This window comes from Pelecanus crispus, unplaced genomic scaffold (assembly GCF_030463565.1).
Source record: "Pelecanus crispus isolate bPelCri1 unplaced genomic scaffold, bPelCri1.pri SCAFFOLD_47, whole genome shotgun sequence".
Taxonomy (NCBI): Eukaryota; Metazoa; Chordata; class Aves; order Pelecaniformes; family Pelecanidae; genus Pelecanus; species Pelecanus crispus.
Window position 1 is genome coordinate 134,469 of NW_027461483.1, and position 19,061 is coordinate 153,529.

A 19,061-nucleotide genomic window follows, 5' to 3' on the forward strand; every position below is an offset into this window, starting at 1 on the left:
TCACCGCCCCAGCACCAGCATCACCGCCCCGTCACACAGCTTCGCTTCACTGACAGCAAGACCAAGACTGACCTCTGGCCCATGGGAGCAGGTTCTTGACATTGGGTTTGCCATCAGGCCCACTTCTTCCTTTCTGCTCTTGATTTTCTTCACGAGGTCACGAGGCAAACAGCTCTCCTCCGCATGAAGATTCTGATCGCAGCTCTGAGAGGAAAGGATGTGGAACACCAGGCATTAAACACAGGCGCCACAAATACTCTGCATCAATCATCGTTAAAAATGTGATGTTCTATGTAAATCCACTGCAATATTAATGTTGTCATTTGTCATTAAGACCTGTGGCTTAAACCTGGAGATTTTCCCAAAAAATAAAGTGTGAAACTATACTATTGTATAGCTCCTCATTTACCAACAACAGATGGGAGGCACCTGTTGATTTTTTTTTAGAGATTAAGATTCAGTTTTACAGCATGTGTTATAACTGCTCTTGTAAGTAAAAGGCCTCTTTTCCCTACCTTTAGGCATACTAATTTAAATTATCAGGTTTAAATTTTCAGAGAGAAAAACCTTTAACTGCAAAATAGATTGTTTCAGTCAAGTATGCTACAACTGTGAGTTTTATTCCATTAAGAGCTGGTTTCCCTCGAGAGTCACCCTAAATTAAGGAGGTATTTCATCAGTCCACTTCCATGAGTTTCAGTGAAATGGAAAGGGGGCAGGGGGGGAGGAAATTGGATCTCTGCTCCTCAAGTAGATTAATTAGAACTCCTCCAATTAGAAATAGCTGATGCTGCTGCAGTTGCCCAGTCTGCTTCTCCACAGCTCTAATCTGAAGCTGTCATGAACTGCCCTCCCTCCATTTACTGCTTAGTAGCTAGTTCGGGCAGTTGTTGCTTCTGGAGCTCTTAATCGAGGTACAGCAGTCAACATTTAAACTCCTTTGATACTTTTAGGCCAGGGTTACTCATCAGACAAGACACAAGACACCAAATCTTGGAGCCAAAGGGCAGAAGAGCTAAAAAAAGCCAGATACAGGAAAGCTATGTGGTTTCTTGGTCATGCTACTTTATGTCACTTCACATAACTGTTGCCATAGGAACATTAGGCAGGGGACACTTACCCTTTGGCTTTAGGATGTTCTGCATGTACCAAAATACTCCTTGCACTATTTAGTAAAACATTAACCTTGCTCCTTTTTTTTTATGGTGTCACACACAGTAAAAAGCTACTGCTGAGCTTCCAACCTGCTGCCTGGTTTCGGAAGCTTTTAACTTCAAAGGAGAAAGCCGTCTGTGTTCTTGCCTAGGCAGCTGAAGTCCCCAGTTACTTATCTTCTCTGGGTCACACTGACAGCATCTTCTCACCTACCACTGAAAGGAAGAGCTGATTTTGTGAGTATCAAACACATGCTGAAAGCTTTCCATTCACATCACATACTGCTTGTTAAATAACTAGTAAAACTTAGGTAAAAATCCATTGTAACTTTGCTGTATTTATATACTATATACATTTTACATACTATATGTATTTACAGTGGGGCAAGTGCTTTTTATCTCTAAAAAAACAAAGATCAAACTTTAGACATCTCTGAACCACACAGCTTGTATCAACCAGGCAGATTATTCAGATGAAATGTATTTAATACAGGTTCCCCACTCACCTCCTGATTCAGGACCAGTGAATAAGAAGCCCATCACCGTTTGGTAGCATTTAATATTAAAAATAGAAATCACAGGATGAACTTGTCTGTAACTAAACACTTTAGAGAGACAAAACAGACAATTGAGGCTGAAGACAAATGGCGGTATATTAAGTCAACATAATAAAAACATATGGAAGAGTACACAGTCTTGAGAGAGACATTCAGAACTGCATATCCCTTGTTTCACAAGTATTCTCTGACCTGATCCTCTTCCACCAAGTGTACCTCTTCCTTGCTCCAGCCTTTCCACCTACTCTCTGGGACCTGGCACTCCTGAAGGCTGCTCTTGCTAGTAAAGGCTGAGGCAAAGGCTGCATTCAGTACCTCCGCTTTTTGCACGTCTGTGGAACCAGGTCCCCTGTCTCGTTGAGCAAGGGGCCCACAATTTCCCTCGGCTGCTTTTTGTCTCCTGCGTACTTAAGAAGCTCTCCTGGCTATCTTTGACATCCCTGCCCAGATTCAATTCCATTTGGGCTTTGGCTTTCCTGACTTGGTCCTTGGATGCTCGGACAATGTTTCCATCTTTCTCCCAGGACACCTGGCCTTGTTTCCACCCTCTGTAAGCTTTGTTTTGCATAGAATCATGGAATCAGAATCATTTAGGTGGGCAAAGACCCTTAGGATCATTGAGTGCAACTGTTAACCTAGCACTGCCAAGGCACCACTTAAGCAGTTCCCTAAGCGCCACCTCTACATGGCTTTTAGATACCTCCAGGGATGGGAGGAGATGGATGAGGAGAAATTGGAGGAAAGGGTGAAGGAGGAGGAGAAGAAGAAGGAGGAACACAAGAAGGAAGATGAGGATAAGGAGGATGAAAAGATAGGACAAGGATGAAAAGGAACAATGAGGAGGAGAAAGATGAGAAATGAGCAAGAGGAGGAAGAAGAGGAGGTGGAGGAGGAACAGGAGGAGAAGTAATAGGAAAAGGTACAGGCATAAGAAGAGGAAGAGGAGGATGAGAAAAAGGAGAAGAAAAAAAGGAGGATGGCAACAGGAGGATGAGGGGGAAGAGAAAGAAGAACAGGAAGAGGAGGAATAAGAGGAATAAAATTAAGTTGAGTAGGAGGAGAAGGAAGAACAGGAAGAAGAACAGGATGATGAGGAGGAGAAACAAAAAGATGAATATGAGGTAGGAGAAGATGAAGAGGAGGAGGAAGGAGGAGGAGGAAGTAGACAACAAGGAGAAGGTGGAAAAAGAACAGAAGGAACAGCAGGAGGAGGATAAAGAACAGGAGAGAAAGAACAACAGAATAAGAGGAAGTGGAGGAAGAAAAGCAGAAGGGAATAGGAGGATGAGTTGGAGGAGGAGGAGAAGGAGGGGTATAAGGAGAAGGACTATGAAGAACAAGAAGAACAGGAAGCCAATGAACATGCAGAGGATAAACATGCAGAGGCATATGAGGAGAAGGAGGAGAAAGAGAAGGAGAAGGAGGAAGAGGAAGAGGAAGAAGAGGTGGAGGACGAAAAGAAGGATGAAGAACAGGAGTCATAGGAAGAATAAGAGGAGGAGGAAGAACAGCAAGAAGAGGAAGAGGAGGAGGAGAAGGAAGAGAAGGAGGAGGAGGGAGGAGGAAGAATGGGAGGAAGAGGAGGAAGAACAAGATGAATAACAATAACAGGAGGAGGAAGAACAGGAGGAGGACGACGACAACTATGATGAAGAACCAGAGGAGGAACAGGAGTAGAAGGAAAAGGAGGAGGAAGAACAGGGAAGAGGAAGAGGACAAGGAGGAGGAAACACCTCCAAATTCACTCTAGAGTGTCAGCACATCAACTTCTTGGATGGAGCACCTGCTGCATATGTTTGTCCATGGGGATGCACTAAATCCAAGCCTACTGGTAGAGCCATTACACACAGGAGTCATTCCATGTCATGGCCATCACTCCTCTCGGGAGCAGAGAGGAAAGCTCTGCATGACAAAGGCTGTCAGGATGTGCTCCAGAAACAGAAGCCCACTGCAAGAAGATCCCTGTCACCTAATTGCACAGAAAAAATTCCAGCTCAGTGAAACAATTATTGAAAATGAAATGCACAGAACAGCATCCACCATCAAAACACTTTCAGTGATAATTTTAACTGCTGCAGAGCTGCAGGCTGGCAGCCTTACCATTACTGTCACAGGACCCCAAAAGAAACAATAACTGGCAAACAGTAACTCTATCCATAGCCCATATCTATCCAGCCTTCAGAAGTAGAATAGGTAGAGGTAGAATAGCTCAGCCTACAGCTATACAGTCAGCCTAGACTTAGAGCCTCTGTCTACCTACTCGATGATCTGTCCAGAAAATCAAATCATAATTAGCTTTGAAAGAGGATGGAACTGGGCAAGGGTCAAGGGGGAAGAAAGAAATTGCTGGAAAAAGGGAAAGTGTGGGCACACAATTAAACAAGAAAGGAGCCGAGTTATCCCGAAAGCCAGCTCACTTTTGCTGGTGAAAAGCTGTGGAGCTTGGAAGAAAAAAAACCTGACTTTGGTGCTGGGATGTGCACAGATGTCTGAGTTCAGATCTGAAACAGCAGGAAAAAACCTTGACACAGCTCCTTTTCACTGTCCTCACACCTGTGTGCATGCTTTGACTTCCTCGTTTCCCTGAAGTTCCCCCAGACTAACAGGGAACTGGCTTCTGTCCAGTCCATGTGCCATGAAGAGAAAAAGTTCTGACCACTGAAGGGGGTAGCAAACAACTGCATCTGCAGAAGCAAAGGGGCAGCCGCAAAGCTGATCTGAGCCCCAGGAGCCCCTGGTGCCCTGGTATTTGCTTGGCCAGTACTGGGGAGCACCAGGGACAGAAGCGAAGGACAGCGGTCAGCCCCCGCGGGAAGACAGACGGGGCTCTGTCCTTCCTCCTGGCCACAGGAAGATGCCCTGGGCCACACCAGGACAGGGCGTCCCTCCTCCTCACTGCCCGGGGGAAGGCGAGGCCTGAAGAAGGCCCTGGGTGCTGGGCTCAGCACAGGCACTGGCACCAGGGGCAGAGCCCTGTCTTCTGCCTGCTGCCGGCCTGGCCCATGCCAGCGGCTCCTGTCACACAGCTCCTCCTGCCCAGGGCTGTGGCTGGCAGCACAGACAGACCTGCATTTTTGGGAAAGACTTGCCAATCCAGAGCAATTCCAGGCAGCTCCCTCCTGGCAGCTCCCTCCCCTCCCCTCCCCTCCCTCCGCGGGCAGGCCCAGCCCCCAGCAGAGCCCAGAGGGAGGGCAGGGCTGTGCACAGCCCTTGCGCTGCTGAGAGAACAGCCCCAGGGCCATGGCCCTTCTCGCAGGCCGTCTCTCCGCAGGCCCAGTGTCCCGGCTGGCTGAGGAGCCGCTGCGGGCTGGGGGGCAGCGGGCGCAGGGCAGCCCTGGGAGGAGAGGCGCGGGCTGCCTGTGCCCGCCTGGCAACAGCCACGCCATTGGCCACAGCTGAGCCAATGAGCGGAGCCGGAGGCGGCCTGTCAGTCCCAGGCAGCCTGGGGCGGGGCCGGAGGGGGCAGAGGCCGAGCAGCCTGAGGAGAACTGGGGGAGGGGGGGAGCGGGGTGGGGGGGCCGGGATAAAGTTAATTTTCTTCCTAGTAGTTGGGATAGTGCTGTGGTTTGGATTTAGCATTAGAATAATGTTGGTAACACACTGATGTTTTAGTTGTTGCTACATAGTGCTTGCACTAGTCAAGGACTTTTCCAGCTTCCCATGCTCTGCCAGGTGCACAAAAAAACTGGGAGGGGGCAGAGCGAGGAGAGCTGACCCAAACTGCCCAAAGGGATAGTTCATGCCATGTGATGTCATGCTCAGTATATAAGCTGTGGGGAGTCGGCTGGGGAGCAGCGATCACTGCTTGGGGACTGGCTGGGTGTCTGTTGGCGGGTGGTAAGTGGTTGTGTGACTTGGTTTTTTTTTTCCCTGGGTTTTCTTTCTCTCTCTCGTTTTTCTCCTTTTCATTACAATTTGTATTACTATTTGTATTATAATTATTATTTCAATTATTAATCTGTTCTTATCTCAACCCCTGAGTTTTCTTAGTTTTGCCCTTCCAGTTCTCTCCCCCATCCCACTGGGGAGGGGAGGGTGAGCGAGCGGCTGTGTGGAGCTTGGTTGCCGACAGGGGCTAAACCAGGACACTGGCCAACTCTGGAAATGCGAAGAAAGTCTCTCTTCCTCCCTACAGGCCTGTGTCTCGGCTGTGGAAGAACTGTCTGAAAAACTGTCCGGTGTTCCAGCAACTCAAAGAGGGTATGTCCTACTCCCCACCTGTACGGACCAGTATCTCAGCTGTTAGGAGTAAGCGTCCCTCTGCTCAACAGAGAGGATATAGTGGATACACACCACGGGCCACCCTGTGGTTTTACCTGCGTGACCATGGAGAGGACATGAGGAAGTGGGATGGGAAAATCTACCTCGACCCTAGAGGCATGGGTGCATGAGTTGCAAGGAAAAAGAGTCACAAAAGGTGATTCTTCCAGGTAAATTGCAGCTCCAGTTTCCAGTGGGCAGTTCCCCAGACAGAGTAGAAGGGTTGATTTTACTTCTGATCTTAATAAAGGGACTTTTGATTCGCATTTACAAGAAGTGAGTAATGAATACTATGAGCAGGACTAGAGGGGGCCTGCCTCCAGCCAGGTGGAGGAAAGGGACAACCGTTTTACTGGACTGTGTGGATTCGATGGCCTTATGATCTTCCCAGTCCTTGACATAGTAAGTCTCTGGCTGCAGGACAGTGTGGCTGATGTTCCCAGAGAGGTCTTCCGAAGCTGCCACATCTTCTGCTGATGGGATCTGTCAGGACAGCTCTCACAGCTTCTCAGGGGTGCAGGAGAAGGAGGCGCTCCAGAGCAGGACTTTCTTCTGCCACCGTCAGAGGGACAGGCCATCACTGCTACCTTTCCGAGGGATGGTTGCAGGGTGTGCAGCTGGGATGTGCACTCGGGTCTGCACAGGGCTGCAATTCAGAGTGATGTCCTCCTGCTCCAGAGATGCTGTGTGCTCGGGACGGTGACTCTGCCCCATGCCATGTCAGCACTTGGCCTGCCCTGGGAGCTCCCTACGGTGGTGCAGGGAGGTCTGGGTGGAAGGAGAAAGCCCTGGCAGGGCAGGGTCATTCTTCCACCTGGAGGGTGTTATGTGGGATGGGGCTGCTCACAGCTCTAGCTCACAGCTCTAGCTCACAGCTTTAGCTCACAATGGGGACATTTGGAGATGGGGACTTTTCAAGGGGAAGGTAAGTTCACCAGGTACCTGCAAGGTCTTTCCTGACTCAGTTGTTTTGTGGGTTTGGGGTTTTTTTTTTTTCAGTTTTCCAACATCGGCAATAGGGAGATGGAAGCAGTTTTGGAGGTTTAGATTTGGGGGTAAGACTGCTAACATGTTACTCTGAAAGATCAAGAGGTATGTGAGGAACCTCAGGAAGTCCCTTCGCCCTCCCCTGCCCCTGCCCCCCAGCCTACAGGCAGCGCCGACCACTCCGATCTTCTGGTCATGCCTGGCCCTCTCCTTGTGCTCCCCACTGGCCCTTGGGAGCTGGGTGGGGATCACTGCTGTGAAGCCCCACCCTGGGGCTCTGTGGATGTGGCAGGTGCTTGAAGGGACTATGATGCATTTGAAAGGAGAGTAGATGTTCAGTTATGTCTGAGGGTGACATGAACGACTCTCCTGCCTCTCCCTTCCTTGTGCCTGCTGGGTCCCCATTTCCTCCACTGGGACTCCAGAGTCCTTGTTTCCCTGCCGTCGCCTGGGTTTAGCACTTCTGCTTTGAGCGACTCCACCTTGGGTGATCTCTTACTTTGTGCGTCTCTAGTCACTGCCTGCCCCAGGCACACGCTGTCTATGGAGATCCCTGGGGTCTCCAGGCAGCTCCAGGTTTGCTTTCTCAAGGCCATCATCTGCATGGGTATGTCCTGGGTATGTACATCGGTGACTGCTCACCATCTCCATTGTAAGTAGACATTGACGGGTTAGTCTTAAATCCAGCCTTCGGTGTCTAAGAAGTCACAATGTGACACTGAGCTCTTTGCTCCTTAATCAATGAAGAAACAGGCCCTTTTGGGGAGCAGTTGCTCATGCCTGTTCTTGGCATCAGCTTTGGAAGATGAGCCCAACCTTTGTGCACTGAGGAGGTCACCCTATATTACAGAGATGCTATATGAGAGCCACCTCTGACCCAGTGTTAGATGTACATTTATATGGACGCCAGGTGAGAAAGAACAGGTCCATTCCTCAGTAGAAGTGAACTGAGTCTAAATATTTGTGTAGGAACAAAATAACCACAAATTACCACAAAATTATAATGATAGCAGCTACGATAATGATAATAAGAAGAGTAATGATGATGATAATCCTAATGATGAACATGATAACTAAAAAAACCATAGCATAGGCCTGGAATGGGATACCCTGGGAGTCATTTGTGAGGAGAGAAGTTTATCACTACTGAAAAACATCCAAGAAATCATTTTCCGAATGGCATCCTTGAGCTCTTTGTTCCTCAAGCTGTAGATGTGGGGGTTCAATGTTGGAGGTACCACTGAGTACAGAACAGCCATCACCGGCTCCAGCGATGGTGAGGAGATGGAGTGGGGCTTCAAGTAGGCAAACATGCCAGTGTTGACAAACAGGGACACTACAGCCGGGTGAGGAAGGCACGTGGAAAAGGCTTTGTGCTGTCCCTGCTCAGAGGGGATCCTCAGCACGGCCCTGAAGATCTGCACACAGGAGAAAAGAATGAAAATGAAAACACCCCAAGCTCACAAAAACACCAACCATAAGAAGCCCAACTCCCCTGAGGCAGGAGTTGGAGCAGGAGAGCTTGAGCATCTGGGGAAGTTCACAGCAGAACTGGTTTATGGCATTGCCTCGGCAGAGTGGTATTGAAAATGTATTAGCAGTGTGCAGCAGAGCGTGGAGGAAACCACTGCCCCAGGCAGCTGCTGCCATTTTGGCACAAGTTCTGCTGTCCAGGAGGGTCCTGTAGTTGAAGGGGTTTGCAGATGGCAATGTAGCAGTCATAGGCCATGATGGTGACAAGACACAGTTCTGCTGACATCAAAAAGGAAAAGACCTGGCAGCACATGCCAAGGGGATGACCCTGGTGTTGCAGAGGGAATTGGCCATGGACTTGGGGACAGTGGTGGAGATGGAGCCCAGGTTGAAGAGAGAGAGGTTGAGGAGGAAGAAATACCTGGGGGTGTGGAGGCAGTGGTTGCAGGCTATGGAAGTGATGATGAGGCCGTTGCCCAGGAGAGTAGCCAGGTAGATGCCCAGGAAGAGACAGAAGTGCAAGAGCTGTAGCTCCCGTGTGTCTGCGAACACCAGGAGGAGGAACTCAGTGATGGAGCTGCCGTTAGACATTTGCTGCTTCTAGGTGTGGATGACTATGGAAGAAAAGGCATTGAGAAGTTAGGGGAGATTTCTCTGAGCAAAACCTACTCTGCTTCTCAAAGAAATCCCCTAATCTGCTTCTCCCATTTCCAGGAACACCTTTGGCAGGTGCCTTTCATGAGCTTTGTTTAGGGCCAACTAAGGGTGTCTCTGGGAGCAGGGGGCTCTGCTGTGGGCTTTGGAGGAGACAGTCCTGCCCTACACCAAAAGGTAAATAGGGCCATGGGGTGATCTCAGATCAAATCCACTTGTGATATCAAAAAGTTTTTCAGCATTGTCGCTCCCAAATCACCCAACCGTAGAGCAGAGCTTTGGGGATTTTGATTTGTTTATTTTGTCCTTGTTGCCCCACCACACCTGAGGAGTGTTTTAAGGCAGAAATCCCTGGCATTTCTGCTGCACTCCGAGTGAAACCTTGTGGGTCCTGAGAGGCAAAGGGGTTTTTCCCTTAGTGTAGAGTGAGATGAGCCAGTCTGTCCATCAGTCCTGTTCTCAGCTGCCCTGTGCTGGCACCTCTTTGAGCTGGAGGGTGATTGTACTCAGATGTTCCCCTGAAAAGAAAGTGGACACTACTGAGAGCAGAGGAACCCGGTTTCAAAGTGCAGATCTCCAGACTCTCCATGCCCACCTCATTGTACCTGAGCATGATCTCAGCTCTCCCCTCCCAGCCGGGGACACAGGGGGCTCATTGCAGCTGCCCACCTACAGCTGTCCGGCAGCATTTCCATGGCCTTAGCACCGAGGTGTCTTCTCCGTGGGCCTCCTACATAACACAGAGATGCTATGGGAGAGCTGTGCCCTTCTGGAGGGCAACCTGCAGCCCAGCAGCACTCCCAGGGGAAGTCAAATGTCCTAAAGATGGGGTGTCCTGAAAGGAGGGCCAGCTCATTCCAGTCCCCCACACTGCAGTGCCAACAGACCGCAGGTTAGGTGGGGACAATCACAGCAGGGACAGGGGGGGAAACATGCAGAAATGCCCCAATGCGCCTGCTGAGGGAGACAGGGCAAGGACAGAGATACAGGCATTTGGGGGTTTCTCCTCATCAGAGATCGGGATGCGAAGGAGGTGACTCAGCCTGAGACCCCATGGCTGTGAGGGCAGAGGCTCTGCTAGGTGGGAGAGGTGAGGGGGTTGCTCCAGGGCAGGTGTCTGCACTGCAGGGGATGGCAGGGAGGTGCTCGAATCCCCTCTCCCAAGGCATTTCTGGTGGTACTTCCCTCTACCTTATTGCCCATGTCTCTACAGCCTGGAGCTGTCCCTGCTGTTTCTCTGTCCCCATGTCTCTGCCCTGGCTATGTTCACAGACCCCATCCCACCTGCTGTGTGCTCAGCTCTGCCCTTCAGACACCTCCTGGCAACAAGGCACTCCCCAGGGGCATCTCTGTGTGTGCAGGTGTGAAGGAGCAGCTCAGACAAGTCCTAACAAGAGCTGGGGTCTGAGTGCCTTCTTCAGAACAGAGAAATAAATTCCCATCTCCCACTGCCCACCCAGACAACCAAGAGGAGAATCCTCAAAGCACAGACACCTGCCCTTTCAGGTAACCCCCACCTTGATCTTCCTCTTCAAAACTGCCCTCAGAAATGTCCTGGGGGTGATGTGGAGCTGTGAGCAGGCCTGGCCCATGCAGCACTCTCTCGACAGCAGAAGGACCCTGCCCTGCTGCGGGTTGCTCCTTCCACCCACAGCTTGTCATCACAGCACTGGGAGGAGCTCCCCAGGCAGGCTGAGCGCTGACCCTGGCAGGTGGCAGAGTCCTGCCCCAGCACACAGCCCCCTGGGGTGCAGGGACCCTGCTTGGAAGGACAGTCCTGGGCACCCCTGGATGTACACCCAGCTTCACACCCCTGCAGCTGTACCCGGCAGAAGGCAGCTGTCATGTCTTGTCCCTCTGATGATGCAGCAGGGAAGCCTTGCTCAGCAGCACGTCTTCCTACAAACTGGATAAACTGTGAGGGTTGTTCTGACAGATGCTTTGGATGTACCAGATTTTGGAGAGCCCTCCGGGATACTCATGTGCACTGCCCTGCAGCCAGAGTCCTACCATGTAAAGACCTGTGAAGATTTCTCCCACACTGAGAGCCCAGCTGTCCTTCCACCAACCTCTCCCTGCCTCATTCCTCTCCCCTCACTGCCTGCAGGCACTGCCCTCAGCCCTGCTGCACTTTGCAGGGGAGCTGCTCCTGGGCAGAGCTGTCTCTCACAAGCACTGCCCACTTGCTATGAGCTCCCTCCATCCCAGGAGCCCGGCCCAGCTCAGCAGCAGAGGACCAGCCAAAGCAGCCACTTTCTGGGCTGCCTGGAGATGTCCCAGGGGCTCTAGGGCTGACAGCTCCTGAAAGGCAACAGAGTCACCTTTGGGGAATGGACTTTTTAGCTGACTGAAATAATCACCAATTGTCCCTCTCTGAAGAGTGGAGAGACACTGATTCCAAAAGTGTGGTTTGTCCTATCAGGGCATGGATGCCTATGAGAAGTATAAATGTTCCCCTCTGGACACTGACATTCTTGACCCCTAACGACAAGGACACACAGGCAGTGACAGGGAGGTGTTGGTTGGACCCTGCGCCAGGCAGGAATTCAGCTGAAGCAATGCAGGCATCTCCTCCCCAGCTGGAAGCCTTTGGGCTGAAGTGGGATTCAGCTCCCCCCATGCACCCCACAGACCCACAGTGTTAAGGGATGTCAAGACTGGCCACCACTTCCAGCCACTCCAGCCCAGGACCCCTCCTGCCATGCCGCTGGAGCCCAATACACACCAGTACCACCCAGTACAGTCGTGCCTGGCTGCTGGAGCCCAGCCTGGGGATCTGGAGTCTTTGTGCAGGCTGAGGGATTCAGCTGCCACTTTTCTGCTTGCAGGTGGTAACTAGTAGCGAAGCTGACCACGCATCCGAGAGACAGACAGACACACACACACACACGCCAACACACACACACACACGCCAACACACACACACGCCAACACACACACACACACGCCAACACACACACACACACGCCAACACACACACACGCCAACACACACACACACACGCCAACACACACACACACACGCCAACACACACACACACACACGCCAACACACACACACACGCCAACACACACACACACACGCCAACACACACACGCAGAGGACACTGATACAGCCAGTCACACAGACTGCCACAGATGAGGTGCTGCCGTCAACAGCACCCGCATGCAGGACTCACATAAAACACAGCCAGCCACGTCCCCTCCTCCTCTTGGGCTGGCAGAGACAGGAGGTCACTAGTGCAGGCACACACGACACTCTCTACGTTCACAAGCATACAGATGTTCATGGATCCCCTGCGTACTGGCACAGCCCCTCTGTCCACTGGTACCTCTGCCCAGATCCCAGCCCTCTGACCCACCCCATGGGTCCGCTACTCGCCAACTGGTCCATCTTCGTGCTCCCTGCAAACAGGCAGCACTCACACGTTTCTCCTGCAGGCACCCCACACTTGCCAATCTCCCCAGGTGCTAGCACAGACCCTCTGCCCACCTGATACCTCAGCCTAGACCCAAGGCCCTGCAAGTCACCAGCTGGTCCAGCTTGAAGTCTGCTGGTGGATGCACACGCACACCCCATGCACACCAGGTTTGGGGAAGATAGAGACACTCACAGAGCCTCTCACTCACCTCACTCATGCTGGTCTCCCCCAGTAGGTGGTTTACAGGATGTACACCGTTCCTGCCACAGAGCCTGGTGGTCAAGACCCCCACTCGCTCCTGTAGCTGCACTGAGAACCCCTACTCACTCCACGAGCTGCACTGGGACCCATGCCAGTAGCTGGCACCACAAGCCAGGGGTGCCTACACCCCCTGGTTGACTCCAGTAGCTGGCACCCAGTCCACCCATGCCAACCCCCCAATAGCTGGCACATAGTCCTTTCAGTTTGCATGCACACAGGATAGAGAGCGAGATGACACAGAGAGATTGTTAAGAAAAGATTTAACAAGAAGATACGAGAAGACAGGACAGACATCATCTGTGTCCTGCTACCAATTAGTTGTCTCTGGAGAGACTCTGGCGTCATCAGGTCATCCGTCATCTGAAACTTCTTCAACAAGATTAGAGGGGACAACGCCTCTTGTGCCATTGGTCAGCTCTGCTACATACCAGCCCTCTCCATCCACATCTCCAAAGATGTAAACATATTGTCCAGCAACTAGAGGAAGCACTAGTTCAGGCAGCTCATTGTGACCATCAAAAGGATCATAGCTCTATTGAGCTACGAATGCTCGAAGCTCTGCTGGTTGTTTTCTCACAGCCTCCAGGAGGATGCACTCCTTGTCTGCTCCCAGGTTAGCCTGGCATGGCCTGGAAATGATGTGGTTGGATCTTTCTCCTTCCAGCTGTTCAAGTTCCTGAAATAGTTTCTGGTGTTGTTCATTTAACTTCTGGTACCGATCATTCAGTTCAATCAGCTGGGCTCGAAACAGTTGCAGGGTTTCTTTGTGTTCCCTGTGTACTTCTGCCTGAGGCCTCTGCAAATACTCGCTTTCCTCCTCTTTCCTCTGGAGCGCTAACTTTGTCTCTCCTGTTCCTTCTCCAGCTGTTGACTTCCTTCTGCCATTTCTCTCATGGCTTTCAGTTTGCGCTCTGCCTCTTTCAGCTGGGTTGGAAGACAGATGTTTGTCTGGATGGCAGAATCTCACTCCTCTGCCGCTTGCGCTAGTGAGTCTGGTGAGCTAGACATCCCAAGCAGCAGTATCTCGGCAAAACCCCTCTGAACCCTTCCTTCCCCACCCCCTGCCTTACCTCAGCAAAGAAAGCTGTAGCACTCACCCGCAGCTTAACTGAGGAGGAATCCAGCCATGGCAAGAGGTTCCTCACCACACAGGGGGAGATGAGCCCAGCATGGAGCAGGACGCTGTGCAGGGGACACAAGCGAGGGACACACAGTTGCCCAGGAAGGCCACAGGCCGGGTCTCCAGAATTCACTTGCGCTGACACAGACGCTATTCTTTTGCTCAGGACAGCTTCCCAGGCACACTGGAAGGGTCCCAGCAGCCATTTCCCTGCGCACAGCTCCACAGAAGGTGGCCAGATGCATCCCTGGGGCTCTTACCTGCTCAGGAGACACACCCCCTCAGGGTGAGCCAGGGGGTCTTCCAGGCGAGCCCACACTGCCCAATTCATGAGCAGCCGCATCCATTTCTGCACCATGCATTTGCCTAGCACCAACTCTATAGCTGAAAGGAAAATCCTGGCACAAGAAACAAAACACAACAAATCAAAATAACACCACCACCACAAACCCAAAGAAATCTCAAATCACAGCAGGTTAGGGGAAGACTTATCTTTAGCAGAGCTAAATACCCCTGAAATGATGCTTCATAGCCTCCAAGACTGCAGCTAACAACACTGGCATTTTTGTCATGCCCCAAACCCACTGAAGCAGAAGAAAACCCATACCCCTAGACTGACTCCATGCTAGATACTCCTGCCTAGGAGCTGGAGTTTCTCCATGAAGGAACAGAAGTAAACCCAACCATGACTACTGGTTTCCACATCTAGGAAGCGGGGCAGGTGAAGCTCTCCCTCAGCTCCACAAAGGCACATGCCTTGGTGAGGGGAACTGAAGCCAGCCCCTCCATCTGCCCCTTCAGCTCCTTACCTGCACGGCTTCTCTTCAAGCACCTGGCCCTCAAGGAACAGTTGTCTCCAGCTGCTTATGGGGGAAAGCAGCCTCTCCTCACCCAGCGTTTCCCTGGCCCACCTCATGAGGCTGGGAAGAAGGTGGGGAAGCAGTTGCCTGAGCTCCTCTGTGCTCCTCAGGGCAAGCACCACCTCGGAGATGGCACGGGTGATCTGCAGAGAAACATGACCAAGAACCACCTGTTCAGGCAAGGCCTTTTCCCACCAGCCTGGTTCCCCTGCCTGCCTGGGGCAGGGGGGTTACTGTCCACAATTGTCACTTCTGTGACAGCCTTGTGGCTCAGGAGCACAAAACTGTCCCGGCTCCCCACACTCCTTGAGGCCAGCCCAGCACAGTGCCCTGGGAGTCTCCACGGGCATCCACAAAGGGCACCTGACTCCCTCGTGCCAAGATATGAGTTAGAAAGCAGATGCAAAGCTGCAGAAACGTGTGTGCCATTGAACGTACCGACAGAGTCTCCAGAGCAGTCTGACGGCTGTGCCGCTCACAAGCAGAGGAGTGAGTCCCCAGGTGGTTGTTTCCTGCTCTGTTTAGTTTCTCTACTAAGCACCTCAGGATCTGAATCCCAAGGATGCTTCTTCCCAGGCTCCTCCACAGCTCCACCATGTCACTGCAAGGGAAGAGACGTTCACCCCTGAGCCCATATCCTCGCAGTCCTGCAGTGCCCTCAAACCTCCTCACCTGCAATGGGGCTTACAATGCCCCACTCACAGCAGATACAAGCATGCAGTCTTGCAACACTCAAGACTGTTCAGGCAGAAAAAAAAGACCTGCTTCTCAACTGCCCCCCCCCCCCCCGCCCCCACCAGTACAAGCAAGCTGCAGGGTCTCTGACTACAGTGGGGAAGTGCACATACCTGTCCATAGGCAGACCTTTCTGCAGGAGACTGCTGATCACAGGCTCATGGTGAAAGCGGGCGAGAAGAAACACCATATGGAGCAGGAAGGGCCTGTGGGTGCTCTGCTGCATGTAGGTGTAAAGGGTGTTCAGGATTTTTGGCACCTGAATGAAAGAAGAGGAGAAAGAAGGGCTCAGTGCCTTCTTTATCCCCTCCTGCGGGGCCCAGACACAGTCATTCAGCACATGAGCAATGCCTGCTCCGTCGACACAGAGTCCAGATCTAGCTCGAAACCTCACTCCTTCCACCCTGCCTGACCCTGGCTCATGTCTGGAGCTGAGCCTGCTCTTGGCAATAGTGCACACGCATGCACACACGCGCACGCACAGATGCATGTGCTCACAGGCAGAGCCTCAGTCACTGCACGTGCCTGGGCCCAGATGTATGAGCAGCTGCGTGCGCTGTGTGCACACAGAGGACATGGACACATTTCACACCCAGCACTTAAATAGCTCTCCCCATGTGTCTGTAGCAATGCAAGAGCAAAACCAAACACACTCTTGCAGGGCCTGTGCAAGGGCACGTGACTCCTTCCGGAGGAACCCAGTTCTCCAGGGACACTATTCCTTGCCTCTGCCCTCCTTTCCCAAAACTCCAATGCCGTCGCTACACAGAGGACCATCCCCTGAAGAAAAGGGTGTTTGTTGGAGCCTTTCACAGCTAGAAGCCGTGGTCATGATAAAGACAAAGAGGCAGCCAGTTCCCTCATCCCGTGGAAGAGCCCAGCTTCCCCCACAGCTGCCTACCTCTGGCCTGTGGTGCAGACACAACCCACTCTGTGCCTGGGGAAGTAGCAAGGGGTGACCCCGCAGCCCATGGATGCAGCGCTCTTGCTGCCTGGAGCGGCCGCTGGCTCTGCAGGGATGGCACAGGGATGCCCTGCCCTGCCTGTAACAGGAGCTGCCTAACAGCTGGGTGAGCTTTAGCTCAGCTGGGCATGATCCTGTGGGCTGCCACCCATGATTGCCATCACTGTGACCGACTTCTGTCAGCGGCAGACAGCCACTGAGCTAGTCCGGGCTGAGCAATGTGCTGGTGGCCCTAGAGCCCAAGTGGAGCGCAGCAGAGCACAAATGGAGGAGGAGAACAGGAGCCTGGAAAGGGCAGGCACAGCATGAGGCCAGAGGCTCCCAGGCTACAAACAGGCAGCAACTGGTGGCTAAAGGAAGGTCACCGTGCAGGCTGGGTAACACCACAGCCAGGGAAAGCAATGAGAGCAATGAACAAGTACCCAACCTGTGGAAAACCTAGCATGCCCAGCAATGCTCAGAGTAGAGACAATTTGCAACCAGTGAAGAAAGAGCAGGGTGAAGTGGGTCCCGGGGCAGGGAGGACTGACAGTGACCCTGAGGAAGGGGAAGAATGGCAAGGGGCAAGGTTGGTGCCTCCCAGTGCCTCACTCATGGGAAGGAGCTGAACCAACAGGAGACTTTGGACAAGAAGTGCCCATATCCTTTGTCACCAGCTGGAGCAGACACCAGCAGCAGGTGCTAATGCATGACTCAGACCATCAGTAGCCCCTTGGCTCAGCACACAGGCAGCATTCCTTGAGCCCATGGCAACTGCACAGGGTGTAGTGCAACAGCCAACAGGAGAAAAGACAAAGTCAAATGGAAAAAAAGGTCTCCTTTACCTCCTGGAGTATTTCCTTTCTGCATTCCACCAGGAAGATGAACACCCACTTCCACACTGCTCTTGCACGTGCAGGTGTGACATGCAGCAATCTGTCCAGGATGGCAGTCAGAAAGTCCGTAGCCTGTGCTGGAGGGATGCATTTGCTAACAGCCTGGAAAGAAGTCAGGAACAGGAGAGACCGCATCACAGCTCTGCTCCAGCAATTCGGAAAGGAAAGCAAACTTGACAGGACTGTTAGTTCAGCAGTCATGGAGGGGGCAATCACTTGATCCTCCGGCTGTGCATACAGTGCTGTTTACATCTGATGCAGCTAACCAGTTTGGAAGTGCCTCCCCCCATGTTGTTTGCTCATATACCAAATTTGTATTCTGACAAGAGCACTCACACACGTGTGCGCACAAACACACCCATCATGGTATCTACTCCAGCAGGCCTAGAGGACAGTCTTGTCTCAAAGCCTCCTGCTACTTGCTAACAGCAGCCGTTCCAAACAGCTCACTCTGGAGACAGTAAGAGACTCTGGAGGGGAGCAGGGAGACATGCAGGAGGCCAGGAGCCGAGCCCCCACCCCGCTGGTCTGGGGCCAGTTACCTTTGCTAGTTTGGTACAGGTCTCCACCAGAGTCTCGGTGTCTGGGCTGTTCAGTGCCTCACAAAGGCACCTGATCTCATCTGCCTGAGGCACCACCTTCATGGTCTTGGCTGGAACAAACACCAGGAGAAAAGAGGAGTCACATCTACAGAAAACCCAACCTCTGGCCCCAGGTACCAATAAAGGAGAACCCAAGTGGTGGCAGTGAAGGCCACAGGGAAACCCAGGGCTCCTGAACTCGGTGCAGCAGGACTTCCTGACCCCAATAAATGGCTGACAAATCCTGGGCTGGAAGGAGCCCTCTTCCTCCTTGAACTGTTTGCTGGGACTTCAGGGATTCAGCAGCCTCTGCTCCCAACAGCTGTGTCCCCTACGTCACCCTCTGAAATATCAGGGCCCTCATCCAAGTGAATTGTCTGACCACCATCTGTCTCTCCTTGAATGTGGAGGGAGACAGTCCCCAGCATTGGTGACAACGTCCTGCTCTCAGACAGCAGTGGGGGAAGGCCCTGACCACCCAGCCTCACACATGCCCCAGGGAGGTCGGACTGAGCGACCCTCTCCCAGAGATCCTTCCTGAGATGGCCAGGGAGGCAGAGAGTTAACAGGGTGGGGGCACAAAAACATCTGAGCTCATTGACTCCCCCTTCCTTCCCTGGGACAGGGCCTGGCCCCACGGGACCCCAGTGGTCACCAGGCCAGGAAGGGAGGGAGGATCAGGCTGAGCAAGTCTGGGAAGCGCCCGCTCTCCTCACCTTGCATTCGGAGAAGGTAGCTGAGGCAGACCCATGCCTTCTTGCGGGACGCGGCCAGGCAGTCGTTGGTCAGAGTCCCCAGCAGTCCCACCAGGGAGCCAAACTGCTTGCAAGGATGTCCTCTCTGCAGGGGAGAGCAGCAGGAAAAGGGTCACAGGCAGACCCAGCACCTGCTCGCCTCTACCGCCCATCCTGCTCCCTGAGCAGCGACTGGGCAGAGGGGCAGGCAGAAGGGCTGCCCCATGATCCCAGGAGCCCCGAAACCCAGCACCCAGTTGGGCAGGGCTCCCTTCTGGGGCCACGAATGCTGGGAAGAGGGCACCAGAGCACGCAGGGGATCCCTACTTACCATGAGCTCAGATTGCTCCTTGCAAGCTCCCAACACATGGGCACAAACCTGCAGGGCTCTCTCCCGCTCCCATTCGTTGGCTGAGGTGAGCCAG

General features: G+C 52.6%; 1 protein-coding gene across 1 annotated transcript in view; it reads right to left on the reverse strand.

Annotated features, from left to right (window-relative positions):
• LOC142597056 (maestro heat-like repeat-containing protein family member 2B) overlaps positions 1 to 19,061 on the reverse strand; it is a 33,428-nt gene continuing 14,367 nt past the window's right edge. Inside the window, exons 26-38 of the mRNA XM_075727491.1 lie at positions 18,619 to 18,742; positions 17,864 to 17,973; positions 17,271 to 17,423; positions 15,596 to 15,792; positions 15,186 to 15,348; positions 14,697 to 14,890; positions 14,148 to 14,285; positions 13,838 to 13,949; positions 8,743 to 9,031; positions 8,068 to 8,294; positions 6,325 to 6,454; positions 4,265 to 4,395; positions 1 to 204 (exon numbers count right to left, since the gene is read on the reverse strand). Of these exons, the coding sequence (XP_075583606.1) occupies positions 1 to 204; positions 4,265 to 4,395; positions 6,325 to 6,454; positions 8,068 to 8,294; positions 8,743 to 9,031; positions 13,838 to 13,949; positions 14,148 to 14,285; positions 14,697 to 14,890; positions 15,186 to 15,348; positions 15,596 to 15,792; positions 17,271 to 17,423; positions 17,864 to 17,973; positions 18,619 to 18,742 (2,172 nt within the window). The remainder of the gene's footprint in view (positions 205 to 4,264; positions 4,396 to 6,324; positions 6,455 to 8,067; positions 8,295 to 8,742; positions 9,032 to 13,837; positions 13,950 to 14,147; positions 14,286 to 14,696; positions 14,891 to 15,185; positions 15,349 to 15,595; positions 15,793 to 17,270; positions 17,424 to 17,863; positions 17,974 to 18,618; positions 18,743 to 19,061) is intronic.